Raw genomic sequence first — 14,585 nt, 5'->3', positions numbered from 1 at the left:
TCAAATGGAAGAAATTGACTGATTTTTTTAAATGTTAAATCTCATAAAAATCATTTCACTTTGAGATATTTATTGGAACTGTATCCAAGTTCACTAGTGTCACATTTTATTAAAAGTAGGCAAACTATTTGCTTTTCATTTTATTCGGTGTCAATAGACTAAGCAAGGAATCGTCCTAGTAGTTTGTATCGTTAAATCAGAATCTTTACATTGTGGAAAAAAAAACTTGAAAAAATACTCTCAGGAAGTTTTGTCTGTTTCTGACACACTTTATTCCCATCAAGGTAAACTAAAAATAAAATAGTTCTACCAACACTTGCAGAAATATACCAAAAAATTCTAGATAAAGTCTGACCGAAGGAGTTAAATGTAAATCTTTCATTGCAAGAATAACTTCTTTCGCCTTCCTAATGCAACCCACCCAATTTTTTTTCTCTGAACCTCACTTGGCTTTAAGTTTGATGTAATAATGACTATTGGTGAAGTTTATTGAAAATGAGATATTAACAATGACGATGTAGTTTAGCAAAAGATCGCCCGCTGTGATTTGAAACTTAGCGGAGTCATTGAACAATATTCAAGTCATCATCAGAAGCTCTTCTACATGTATCACTTTATTTGAAATACTAAATCAGTAACACTTACAATTTCAATTTATTTGCTTGCCAGAAAACATTTGAAAACATTCTTTTTTTATTTTTCAAAAAAATATATTTTTACATGAGCTTGCAGTACATTTCTAACATGCATTGTCTTGTTACAGTAGACATATTCTTACTGCACTTCCAACATGTTTTTAATGGTAGTTTCCATTGTTCATATCTTTTTCATTTAAAAACAACAAAAAAAATGATTATGTTTTGCAATCAATTATTTATTGTATAATCCATTACTTATCCTGGCTCTTATCTTTTCCACAGGTCAAATTAGGGATAATGATTTTCCATATTCCTTCGCCTTCCCGCCAGTTGTTTCAGAAAAGAAGTTTGGCTGTGCAATCAGTGATGAGATTCTGGAATTTAAAATTAAATTCTCAGACAGCGAGCTTTGGTGCTGATTCTGGTTCGGGTCCCTCATGTAAATCAGAAGAACAGCGTTATATTTCAACTGAAAAGCCTCCACATATGCCTGTCATGCTCAAAGAGGTGCTTCATTACTTGGACATCCAACCAGGTCATGTAAGTAGATTTTTTTGATACTACATTCTTTCCGATCACGTAATGTAATATTTCTATTGCTGTTATTCTAATTTAATTTCTTGTTAATTTAAATTTTTATTACATTTAGTGTCGAATTAATAATATGGAAGTTAGTGGAGTTCTTGTTCATTGTGAGGTTCTAATTTATGAATAAATGAATTTCATTTGGTCACAGCTATGGTTAAACTAATAGAGCAGTATTAATTTATCATCAGAACTAGTTTCTTTCAGTACAAAGGCTCTCAGATAGCATAATCTAAAAGCAGGAACCAATGAAACATTACTTTGATTGACAATAATGTATAATAAGAAACATATATCTAGTAACTGTTTGAAAAGGTCACCTAAATTTCTTTACAAAATGCTTTGAGTTTCATACTCTTAAATTTGGAATTGTAAATACTCTCCTGTTCTATTAACTAATGAAACTGATTTTCTTTTTACATCTGATTCATTGAATAATATACAAAATAATAATAATAATAATTACTTGGTGTCCAGCCATATTTTGGTGTTTTAAAAAAAATACTGCATTCTTATTACCTGTTACACTTGTTGGATAATATATGCACAACTATTATTAAAGCAGAGCTGGAGTGAAATGTTTTTTTATGTATTTCATCTACATACTGGAAATATTTTTTTGAGATAATTACTGAAAATTGGGGGAGAACAATTTAGTGTTATCGCTTAACCCGAAAGTACTTTGTTGTCAAGATTTGATGTTTTAAGATCATTTCTGAAAACACTTAAGAGGAGAGGACAATTAAGTGCATTTGCCGTCTGGATTTTTGGAATCATGTTTTTAAGTAAGGCTAAAATTGGGCACCCTGGTAGACCAGCAGTTAGCATGCATTATTTTGTACATTTTCCTAAGAAGGTGACATGCTTAAAAAGAAGTATAATCACTATTAATCAAAGTTTAGTATAAAATGATCAAATAAAAAAATAAATGGTGAACCATGTGATGATTGTTAGTCTAATCTCTGACTTAATCTACTATATTGTCACTTAAATAGGTGTTTTTATTGATAGTGCTATACTACAATATATATAATAATAGTATATACTACAAAAAACTAATGCTTATTGATAATTTCCAAAAGAAGGACAAAATACTATTTCACTGCAAACTAAGAGAAATAATGTTGATTCTGACGTTTGTTGGTATCATGTGAATCTGGCTGAGATGCTTCAAACATTCATAGTTGTCCCGACGTCGTGAATCTTGCTAAATGGAATTAACATCCAAACTGTATTAAGTTGGGACAGTGGAGGGGTGTGTTTTTTTACACAGTTGTTGAACACATCTACAGTGTCTGAGACCTGACAGGCTAATGTTCTCCCTTTTTATAGCCCTCTAATAAATACTCAATTTTTAGTCATTTAAATTTGGCAGGTTAGTTAACAACAGACTTTACATTTGCCATTCGTCAAAGAATTTATTAATTTTGACTTTGACTTTACAGTCCCTTTAAGGTTGATGACAGATGGTAAGTTCTAAATAATAAAACAGCACTTTCAACAGCCCTCCCCTCATGCTGCTCACATTCTTCAGAAAAAATATTTTGTCTCAACAAACACATAATAGTATAGTTTTGTGTTGATGGCATGAATGTAAAGTAGATATGTTTTGTACATATCCTTCAGCTCTAGTAGAAACTGTCCTCATTACGCTGTGAATGCATCACAAAAATGAATACATAATAATAAACATAAAACTGATCTTTCACATTTCTGCCGAACTGTGGATACAGCGCATGTTTTGTAACTTATGATGGGTCTGATGAGTACTTCTCATAAATATATATATATATATATATAATATATATACATATACATATATATATATATAGAAATATATACATATATATATATATATATATATATATATATATATATATATATATATATATATATATATATATATATATATATATATATATATATATATATATATATATATATATATATATATATATATATATATATATATATATATATATATATATATATATATATATATATATACATACATACATACATATATATATATATATATATATATATATATATATATATATATATATATATATATATATATATATATATATATATATATATATATATATATATATATATATATTTATATAATATATATATATACATATACATATATATATATATATATATATATATATATATATATATATATATATATATAGAAATATATACATATATATATATATATATATATAATATATATATATATATACATATACATATACATATATATATGTATATGTATATGTCTATATATATATATATATATATATATATATATATATATATATATATATATATATATATATATATATATATATATATATATATATATATATATATATATATATATATATATATATATAAAAATAAAAATATGTAATTATTTTTCTCTGAGAGACTGGTCTGCTATATCTTTGCCTTGTTTAATTGGGTGTATATTTTGCACAGATGGGTATGAGTCAAAATACATCTCTTTTTGCATATCAAAGGAGGGGGTGTCTGCCCTCTATATAATGCATGGTCAAGACAGGTTGGCGTTTCAGGTCATCAAGTTAGTGAAGAAATGTGCCACTGCAAAGCTGTTGGCACGACACAGGGTGCTGCGTCGCTCCTGCCTGAACTTTAACACCTCTAAACTCCTCCGCTGTCCGCCCATTTGCCAACTGTCCCAAGACAGTTTGGCAATCAAATGTTAATAAAGCAGTTTGATAGATTTCGTTTGCTGCACAGTACATGCTGTAAATCTCCCTCACTTGAGAAACCAAAAATGTTGCTTTTACATTAACAACAGAAGTTGTTCTTCATCACAGCTGTTTTTTGTTTACATATTAATATTACACAGACACACATTAAATATATATTGTTACTGTCCCCTAAATGTTGATGTCATTACCTTGTTGTTTCCCCAGGGAAAGTGTTACCCTAAAGTAGATTTGGGTGATAATTATCGTCAAAGGATTTTTGTCAACAATAACATTCCAGCTGCCTCGTGGTGTAGATAGAGGTTTACTCGGCTGACTTTGGTGTTATTTAGGTGCAGGCTTGATTACCGCTGGTGGCAGTATGATTGTGAGTGTGCAACAGTAGCCTAATTGAAAAACTCCTTAACCCGTTTTAACCCACCTTCCCCATTTAGGGACAGCTTGTAATTTGGTTCTCACTTGATATCAAGTTGTTTTCCCATTTACGCAAATGTTATGAAAATGCAAAAATCTAAAACATGTTAACTTGAGTTAAAATGGGTTAAGTTCATCTAAAAAAAAAAATCAAACTGCCACGTTAGTCAAACTTACATAATTTCTTTTTGTGAGGCTGAAAATAGCCTGCTTGCCAATGTTGATGTCTTTAGTTGACTATTTTATTGATTTCATATTGCACAGAAACCTTTGGTTTGAAGGCCAATTTATAAAAGTAAAGACACCTGTCAAAATTTCTGCTGGTTTTATTATACATTATTCTTTTCATAGTCTAATGAGGGAACTGTCTTATCTTGATTGCACAGTAGAACAACAAAAATACTTTTACAATTTTGAAGTTTAAATTTTGAAAGAAAAAAGATGTGATAGCTTCTGATATGGACTGATGTACTTTTTCTTAATCGTGATAACAATTTTTTGTAATATCGCCCAGGCCTACTCTAAAGCAATGTTAGTATCTCAGCGAGTTAAGAATAGAAGTTTGAATTTAGACATGACTGTTTATATTCTACTCTCATTAACAAGTCAGAACCGAAGTCTGACGGATGTCAGTGGTTAGCACTGGACAATGAGAATAAATGAATAGTAATGTGTATCATTGCTAATTAGCCTTAGTAGGCAAAGCTACTTGCCAATCACAGAAGTTCTAGCTGCTTTGCTCCATCTCTCACAGATTGGCTTGACGTGAGAAAGCTTGGCATCAGCTTCATGTCCTGCGGTGTCCATTTGGACAATGACTTTAAGCAGTCAACTCATGATACTTCAACAATTTTAAGAAGAAAACATTGGAAACATCTCATCTCATTTTCTGAACTGCTTCACGAGGGTCACGGGGGTGCTGGAGCCTATACCAGCTGATTCCAGGCCAGAGACGAGGGACACCCGGAATCAGTGGCCAGTCGATCACAGGACACAAGGAGACGGACAACCATGCACACTCACACCCATACCTAGAGGCAATTTGTGTTCAATCAGCCTACTATGCATGTTTTTGGAATGTGGGTGGAACCCGGAGTACCCGGGTGAAACCCACGCAGGCCTAGGGAGAACATGCAAACTCCGCACAGGTATAGGTGACCTGGATTTGAACCCAGGACCCCAGAGCTGTGAGGCCAACGAGCTAACCACTTGCTTCACCGGGCCGCCCATATTGGAAATATCAGTAGAAAATAGCTCAAACATTCAGGAGAGAGAGAGCATTCTTCAATTCCGAGAAAGCCAGAGTAGTTTGCCTATATGATGAAGAGAATTATCTTTAGGTTTATAAATCAAGCATAAGAACTTTTTATAGAATGTTTTTTTTTCATCTGGTGGACCACATTGTACTTTCAATCTAAGCACACGTTAGAGTGCATATGAGTGCATATAGATATGAAAAGGTGCCACTAGAAAATAAATATAGAGGTATATCAAAATGTTGGTGACAAAATTAGCGATTCCATAGTTCGAAAAAGGATGTTGGCTCATTCATGCTGACAGTTGATTTGTCTTAATATCGGGTTTTCCATTAAACACTTCTTCCCATTCACCTTAACCAATCACACTCATTCATGACCTATCTTAACTTGTCCTATTCGTTGATATCTCCTCTACAGATGGTGTCCCCTTGGTAAAAGTAGTCATGTCGAGATGTAAACTCTACTTATGATGTTTATTATGTAGTATATTCAATCATGTTTTTGTCTCACTCTTATTTCTTTTCTTTCTTTCTCTCTGCCCCCAACCTTTTGTGTCAAGCTGCATTTTCTCAATAAACAACACAGTATAAACAACCACAATAGGAGAGTACAGCAGTATACAGTCTTTAAAGAGACTCAGATTTACAACCCCAATTTCAATGAAATTGAGACGCTCTGTTAAAAGAGGGTGTTATGCAAAATTGACATCAGCGTACAAAGAATATTGAACAATAAAGTTTATCAGTTTGATCATTAAATAGCTTCTTTTTGTAGCATAGATATGTTAAACAAGATTTGCAAATCGTTTTCTCTTTCTATTTCTTTTGATCACAAGATCTCAACATCATTCAAATTGCGATTGTACCATTCTTATGTATCTAAGCAGCTGATTAGGATAAAAAAAAATGGATTGAATGTCTCTTGTCATCAATGGCACCTAATGAGTTGCCGTATTTTAAAGATTCCAAGCCGCTACTACCCCCCACTGCACAAGAACATCAGGTTTTCCTGTTGACTATGATGGAGGGGACATCATGATATGGTCATGCCTTGCTATCATAAATCGGAACTTGAATTTATAAGGTGATCACGCAATTTTACAGAAAAAAAACGTTTCAAAATCAACAACACAATGGCATCAGAAGAAAAACTGCCGTTCTGACCTTAACCTAACTAAGATGATGTGGAAAGACCTTAAGAGATCTATTAAGACCATGATTCTTAATTGCCCCCAAGTATGTGTGTGATCGTGAATGGTTGTCTGTCTCCTTTTGCCCTGCGATTGGTTGGCAACCAATTCAGGTTGTTGCACTCATGCTTCCAATAGTTGTTGACTGAGATAGGCTCCAGCACCCCCCACAACCATTGTGTGGATTAATAGTATGGGAAATAAATGAATGCATAGAGTCACATACTATTTTCTCTACATAGGAATGGTTTAAACCAATACAATATACGGCAAAGTCAATATTAGTGGTGTACTTGCTTTGCATTTCCTGAATTAGATTGTTGTGTACAAAATGCCCCCATTTCAATTTCCTTAACAGTCTTGTGTAGGAAATTAACACATTGTAGACAGAAGACAAAAATAGAGAAGTAAAAACACAACCTTTAGAAATTCTTTATCAAGTTGGACAAATATATCTTGTGAATGTTTTTTTTTCACACTCCTTTTTGAATGCTCCAAGCAGTGAAAGAAGAGGCAACTAAATAATTGATCTTTGAAATTAAACACTCCAGCCAGGGATACTGAGGCTGATTGACAGATCTTCAGTGTTCATCTCTTAAAGTTACAAGTTTAGTCTGAGGTTATCGGCGGTTAGAGAAGTTACTTTGATGAGTGTAACATGTCAAAGTAGGATTGTGGTTGCCCTGGTGTGTTGGGCTACTTCCCTTGCCTCGCGTGTTGTTTACCGCGGCTTGGACAGTACGGCCTTGTATCATGGTGACTTCCGTCGCTGCTTCGGAACATAGGGATTGCACCACCACTCTCCTGGGTCTGCTTCTTTCTCTTGTCTTTCTCGGCTCATGGTTGTTGCTTCTGTTCGTTTCCCGCTTCAATCAGTAGAGGGGCTTCATCGGGCCCCGGTTGGCAATTTGACGCATCCTGCCAGGGAGGTGTTCAGTCCCCTATTGGCAGCGTGCTCTTATGGAACTTAGGTAGGGTGCAGTGATGTCGGTCGGGAAAGCAGTATCCTGTTGCTGTCGAAATGTTAGAAGTCTGAAATAGATTACCTTACGCAGTGAATGACGGTGACCCCGAACTCAGACGAGGGATTTCCTTTATAATCTGCAAGAAAATGCTGCAGATGATTTAGTAATCTGTAGTTGAGTCTATTATTTCCCTATGTATGCTTGGAAAGAGTTTGCATCCATCCATCATAGATAATCCACAACATCTACTCCTCAGTACTTCCAGGCATGGATTCAATATCAGTCATTTCTAAGATATCTTATAGAAATCATTGACAGTGTTAAAATGATTAGATTACTTTTGGTCTATCAGCAATATTTATAGTTATTCTTGGTATGAGCGTGGGCTTGCTAATCAAATACATACCCTGTGGATAGCTAGATTGGAATGACTCATTACTTCAACACATGCTCAACTAGTGTTTGTATGACGTCCAGCTGCATAAAAGTTTTTAGTTAATTTAGGAAGAAAATGTTCATGGATCTTGGATTACTAGATATTTATAAAGCATTACTTTGTAAGGCCATTTTTTGGAATTGTACGGCATTTAATCTGCATAGTTCAGGGAAACTGATTGGAATTTTCTTGTCTTCTTTTGCCCTGTTCAGATAGGTATCATGACAGACCAAATCTGTCGATCGAGATACAATCTTAATGTGTTCCCGGGACCGAGCTCGTATGTCAATTTACTCGTATCTTAAATACATTTTTTTCCCATAGAAATGATCTAAATATAAATTAATCCATTCTCAACCTCTGAAAAAAACACCAAAAACAGAATAATACTTTGGAAAAACTCACCACCTACTCACAAAGTAACAAATACCTATCTATTGGTTATGGTCTTCAATACTAAAATGTCACAATAGTCAGAACAGACAATACAGGTAGTGCATCGGAGTCCGCGGACGAGAGAGCGAGAGAACAGACTTAAATTTAACTTAAATGAACTTAGATTACTATACACACACATTTTATTCTTATGTCACACTAAATTTAAACCTTCAAGTACAATTTGTGTTTCAATAATAATGCCTTAAATATGCTTTCATTTAGAACAAACACTGTTTTTCAATCAAGCGTTGATATAAGTACTGTAAACACATACTCATATACACATAATTTCCTCAGTACCATGTATTGTTTTACAAAAAAATATCAATACTGAACCAGTATTATAAAAAGCTTAAATAAGTGTGAGGGATTGACCTTATCTGTGTGACCAACACAGTCTGTATTACAAGCCTTACCCTGTATGTGCTGTTTTTCTCAGCTTGAGTGTTCCCACTCATTGCTTACTCTGTTTTCTGACTAATTTGTTAGGGAAGCACATGTGTGCTTGACATTACATGACACTATTCACCTCAACCACTAATAGTATTTTCTGTCTTTAAGTCATTGTTACTCTTGTGTTTTTACTCCAAAAACAGGCCTAAAGCATGCTGCAGAACAAAAGACCCCCCCCTCAAAAAACGATCAAGCACAAGACATTGCATTAAACGATATATATATATATATATATATATATATATATATATATATATATATATATATATATATATATATATATATATATATATATATATATATATATATATATATATATATATATATATATATATATATATATATATATATATATATATATATATATATATATATATATATATATATATATATATATATATATATATATATATATATATATATATATATATATATATATATATATATATATATATATATATATATATATATATATATATATATATATATATATATATATATATATATATATATATATATATATATATATATCGTTTAATGCAATGTCTTGTGCTTGATCGTTTGTATATATATATATATATATATATATGATGTATATATATATATATATATATATGTATATATATGTATATATATGTATATATATGTATATATATATATATATATATATATATATATATATATATATATATATATATATATATATATATATATATATATATATATATATATATATATATATATATATATATATATATATATATATATATATATATATATATATATATATATATATATATATATATATATATATATATATATATATATATATATATATATATATATATATATATATATATATATATATATATATATATATATATATATATATATATATATATATATATATATATATATATATATATATATATATATATATATATATATATGTATATGTATATATATATATATATATATATATTTATATATTTATATATATATATATATATATATATATATATATATATATATATATATATATATGTATATATACACACACACATATATATATTTTTTATTTTATTTTTATTATTTTTTTTATTTGTCTATGTGCAAGCAACTCACTTTATGAATGTGCAATCCAGCAATCAATTTATACAGTATGTCAGAAATACCACGTGCGATGATTTTTTCCTCAAGATTTTCCTTTCAAAGTAACATTTGTACTTCCTATTAAACCCATGAATATGGAGGTAAAAATTCTGAACCAGGGGGGCGTCTTATACGAGAGAAATTGTAAAATTCAATGATTTTTCTTAGGCAATTTTAAGGGTACGGCTTATACACGGAGGCGGCTAATATGCGAGAAAATACGGTATATTATATGTGTGTGTGTGTGTATGTTCATACTAACCTGATTAAGACAAACAAGCATGGCATGTCACAATGTTTTCTTGGCCGCAAGGCCCTGGGCAACATCAGTCAAAAATTTGACTAAAATGGCAGCATGAAGTAGCCCTCCTCCCCGAAGCCACCTTTAGCACCCCCATCTCATCTCTTATTTCCTTTCATTTCAGACTGAATTGTAAATCCTATCTTCAAACTACTGGACGCATCTTCTTCAATGCCTCTAGATGTGTTTTCCTATTAACATGTTTTCCACCATGAAACCTTCATTTAGCTTGACTCCTCTTTGCGCTCCCTAATGGACTTGGCCCTGTTCTTTCTTTGTCTTCCTTTAGTGCCATGAAATTCACCTTCAGGAGAGGAAGCCAGCTTCCCTGATGCTTCTTTACATTTTGTGAATATAGTTACATGATTCCTCCCCCTCTTTTCTTCACTCAAGCTTTATATAGTTTCTATTGTTTCCCTAGTACACTATATTGACAATCATGTCACTCTTAAATGAAATCTTTCTTCGCTGGCACCAATGAAGCGCATAATCATTTTGAAAAGATGGTCAACAACGTATTTGACCTTATTTCTTGTTTGGTTTAAATCAAAGCTATCCTTTCTACATTTCTGTTTCATCCTGGCATTTTGGTGTTGTTCTCTTTCGAATAGTAGTTCATAAATTTGGGAAAGAACTAAACTTTATTTTTTGTTTAATGGATTGTTCATTTCAGAATGAATCTGTTCCTCAAATATTACTACTTATATTCAAGCTCCATTTGTCATGTGCACAATTAACAGACAATCTAATTTCTACTTTATTTATGAAGCATTTAATCCCCAAAATATAAAAATAGCTCATATTATTTGCCACGCTAAAGGTTAGTATTGGTCGCAATACCACATTTTTCTGGTCATCTCATCTCAGTTTCAACTCCCAAAAGTCTTGGTGTTGTCTCAGTCTCGGACTGGCCGGATTTATTGTTGAAACCGGTTTAGTTTAATACCCGTCTGATATTCCTAAGATTCATCAAAGTGATGAGAAATGCAATAACTTTTACAATAGGTTTAAAAGGGTGTTGGGGAAATCGAAATATTTATGTTTTTAATAACAAAACAGTGTTTTTCTTATGTTGTCAATCAGTCAGATTGCCAAAAAATGTCTGAACAAGTCCTTGCTCAAGGTGACGTATAGGTTGAAATAGATTGTCCGGCTTGGTGTCACTCGCAGTGAATGAGAGAAAGAAAAATATTTTTGCATGCACCTACATGTTTTCCTCATAAGTTGTTCAAATACTAATTCCTGTCAAACATTGGCGGTAGATTGCAAACATTACTGAGGCCGTGGAATTATTGTAATTGTTCCCACTTTTGTGCATTCCTCTCTGACAAAAGAAACATTATCTAAACATACATGTTGCCGCTTGGAATGCTTTCTGGGGAAGAGCTCTGTCAATGTTTATGTTCCTCTATCATTCACCCGCTATTTAACTGATTTTGACACAAAAGCAGAATGTTTAGTTTTTTGTCGGCAGAAATCTGAGACACCACTGCTCACGATCCACATATGTTTGACAAAAAAAAATTAGAGGGCGCTGTCATACCTGTATCAGCTTATCTGATCAAAGACCCATCTGTTTTGGTGATCCCTTCTGCTGAATGCAAACAGAGGCTTACTCCCAAATACATTTTTGCCACTGTTGAAAAAGTTCAAATCAATGTGACGTAAAAACACGTTCTATTGAATGTAACCGGTCATAAATTTAGACCAAGGACATGTATTTGTTTTAAAATATGTCCCCACAATTATAATCATAATCTACAGGGTAACTAACCTACTTAAATTCAGATAAAACAAAGAACAGTGAAAGTAATAATAATAATAATAATAATAATAATAAATGAATGCCATAATTTTTCCTCTGTATTAAGACAGCTGTTTCTGTAAACATTGGCATACCATTAACTTTGTAAACCAGAAGAAGAAATGAAAACCATTTAGCTTCACTCTTACCATGGCAACGGACGCAAGAAGAAAAGCGATCCTGCACCTGTGTCTCTAATGGTCTGTCCAGTAGTGTAACAGGATATAAGTAAAAACTCCACTCAGTGACATTTTAGATGCCTCACTGTAACCTACCTGGGCTTGGGAGTCGCAACTAGGATTTAGGTTAGTACTTTAGCGTCTCTCAGGTTCCTGCTCCCCTACTCTTAATGAATTCAACCATATGACAGCCTGCAATGAGGTTTCCACCATAGCACTTCTGGCTTTCCGTAATCCATACTTTTCATGAATAGTATAGGGGGAATACATATTTTCCCTTGAATGTTCCTCAAAAGGTTATTATCAAGGTTTTTGCTTTTACTTAAAACAAGTGAGTCTGTTATGCATTTGTCTTTTGAATTTGATAAGGATCATTCTCTTGACTGATGAGTTGGTGACTGCTGAATTTTCCTGCATGATACCACTTTGCAGCCTCATACTGCACCACTCGCATTACTCTCCTGTTCCCTCTGCTGGGAAAGGCAGATATAACACCCAATAACAAGGATAAAATAGTCACACAGTATTCATCTTGATTGGATTTTTTAAATAATTTATTTTGCCACCTTTAGGGTTGCGGTATGATTCTAATATTTGTTTTTTCAAAGGATATTGTTTTGACTTGTGCCCCTTGACGCTTCTAATGTTTGGTGTCTGTTTTTACAAATGGCAGACTTGGTCAGGCCATCTGATAGCTTGACCAGGATGAAGCACAATTACATGGCTTTGTAATCATGTCATCAACAGGTCTCAAAACTGTTTATCTTCAGTACAGAACATTATCATCGGTGTTATTCATGGTGTAGTGGTTCATTTGTCTGACTTGGGTACGGGCAGCTTGGGAGATACCCCCTCAGTGACGTTGTGATTGGGAGTGCAAATAGCTGTCTGTCTCTGTGCGTGTCTTTAGACCAGTGTTTCCCAACCACTGTGCCGCGGCACACTGGTGTGCCGTGAGCAATGGTCAGGTGTGCCGTGGGAAATTGCAAGAAGTCATACAATGTGATATTCAGAGAGAAAAGTTAATATGAATATAAGGAGATTAAAATTTAACTATTACAATGTTCAAATCAAAATATGAACGTTAAATTGTAGATTATACTATTATTTGATTCAAGTTGTGAAACAGAAATTTTGTTGCTTATTTTTCTCTAAGTCGAAATGGAAGTTGTCTGGTTTCTAGCGCATTAACTTTTGCCGACGTAAAGTCTGTGTGAACACAATTTTTTTTGCGGAATATTAGGAGATTTAAGTAATATTTAGAGAAAAATCATAAAATGATGCGATCAATAACTTGACTTGGTTATTTGCATGAATCAAACCGGAAGTTTTTCAGGGTCCACAGGCCAAATTTCCGTGACATTAGGTCATTGTGAAAAATTAGATTTTGGAATAATTTTGGATGCGATTTCTGCTAATAAAACTTCGATGAGAATAACTATTACAAATATAGGCGACAAAGATTTTCAGATGGTGGTGTGCCTTGAGATTTTTTTCAATGCAAAATGTGTGCCTCGGCTCAAAAAAGGTTGGGATACACTGCTTTAGACTGACTGGTGACCAGTGTTGTTCGCCTTTTTGCCAGAGGTCAGCTGGGATAGGCTCCAGCACCTCATGACCCTGACCAGAATAACCATAAGTGTCGAAGATGAATGAATGAAAGGTAATAGACCTTGACATATTTAATTGGCAGTTTTTCTTCAGGAGTTATGTTACTTTTTTCTGCCATAAGAAGTCAACACATATTCTTGTGGCAAGTACTACGCCTTCAAGTCATAAACAACTGTAGTTTACCTTTCGGGTAGTTTTAACATGTCGTCTCGTTTTCTGAAAGCCAGATTACTTTGCTTTTCCTTTCCCCTTTTTTTGTATTGAATAGCACAACAGGCAAGTTCATTATGCGTGTGACTCATCCTACTAGCCCACACCCCCTCCCAGTCTGCTGCTGTGCGCTAAAAAGGAGAGGCAACCGCCATTGATCATTTCTTTCCTCACACATTCATGCACACAGCCCACCTTCCACGTCAC

The 14,585-nt window shown here is 32.9% G+C and overlaps 1 protein-coding gene across 5 annotated transcripts in view; it reads left to right on the top strand.

Moving 5' to 3' along the window:
• mettl15 (methyltransferase 15, mitochondrial 12S rRNA N4-cytidine) overlaps nt 1–14,585 on the top strand; it is a 41,850-nt gene that overhangs the window by 1,312 nt on the left and 25,953 nt on the right. For all 5 annotated transcript variants that reach the window (XR_013325863.1, XM_077713310.1, XM_077713309.1 and 2 more), the window contains exon 2: nt 921–1,178. Coding sequence is in view for 4 of the 5 variants with exons in the window: in XM_077713310.1 (XP_077569436.1) it covers nt 936–1,178 (243 nt within the window). In the remaining variant the exon portion in view is untranslated. The remainder of the gene's footprint in view (nt 1–920; nt 1,179–14,585) is intronic.

This window comes from Stigmatopora nigra, chromosome 3 (assembly GCF_051989575.1).
Source record: "Stigmatopora nigra isolate UIUO_SnigA chromosome 3, RoL_Snig_1.1, whole genome shotgun sequence".
NCBI lineage: Eukaryota > Metazoa > Chordata > Actinopteri > Syngnathiformes > Syngnathidae > Stigmatopora > Stigmatopora nigra.
This window is presented reverse-complemented; position numbering and strand designations above follow the sequence as displayed.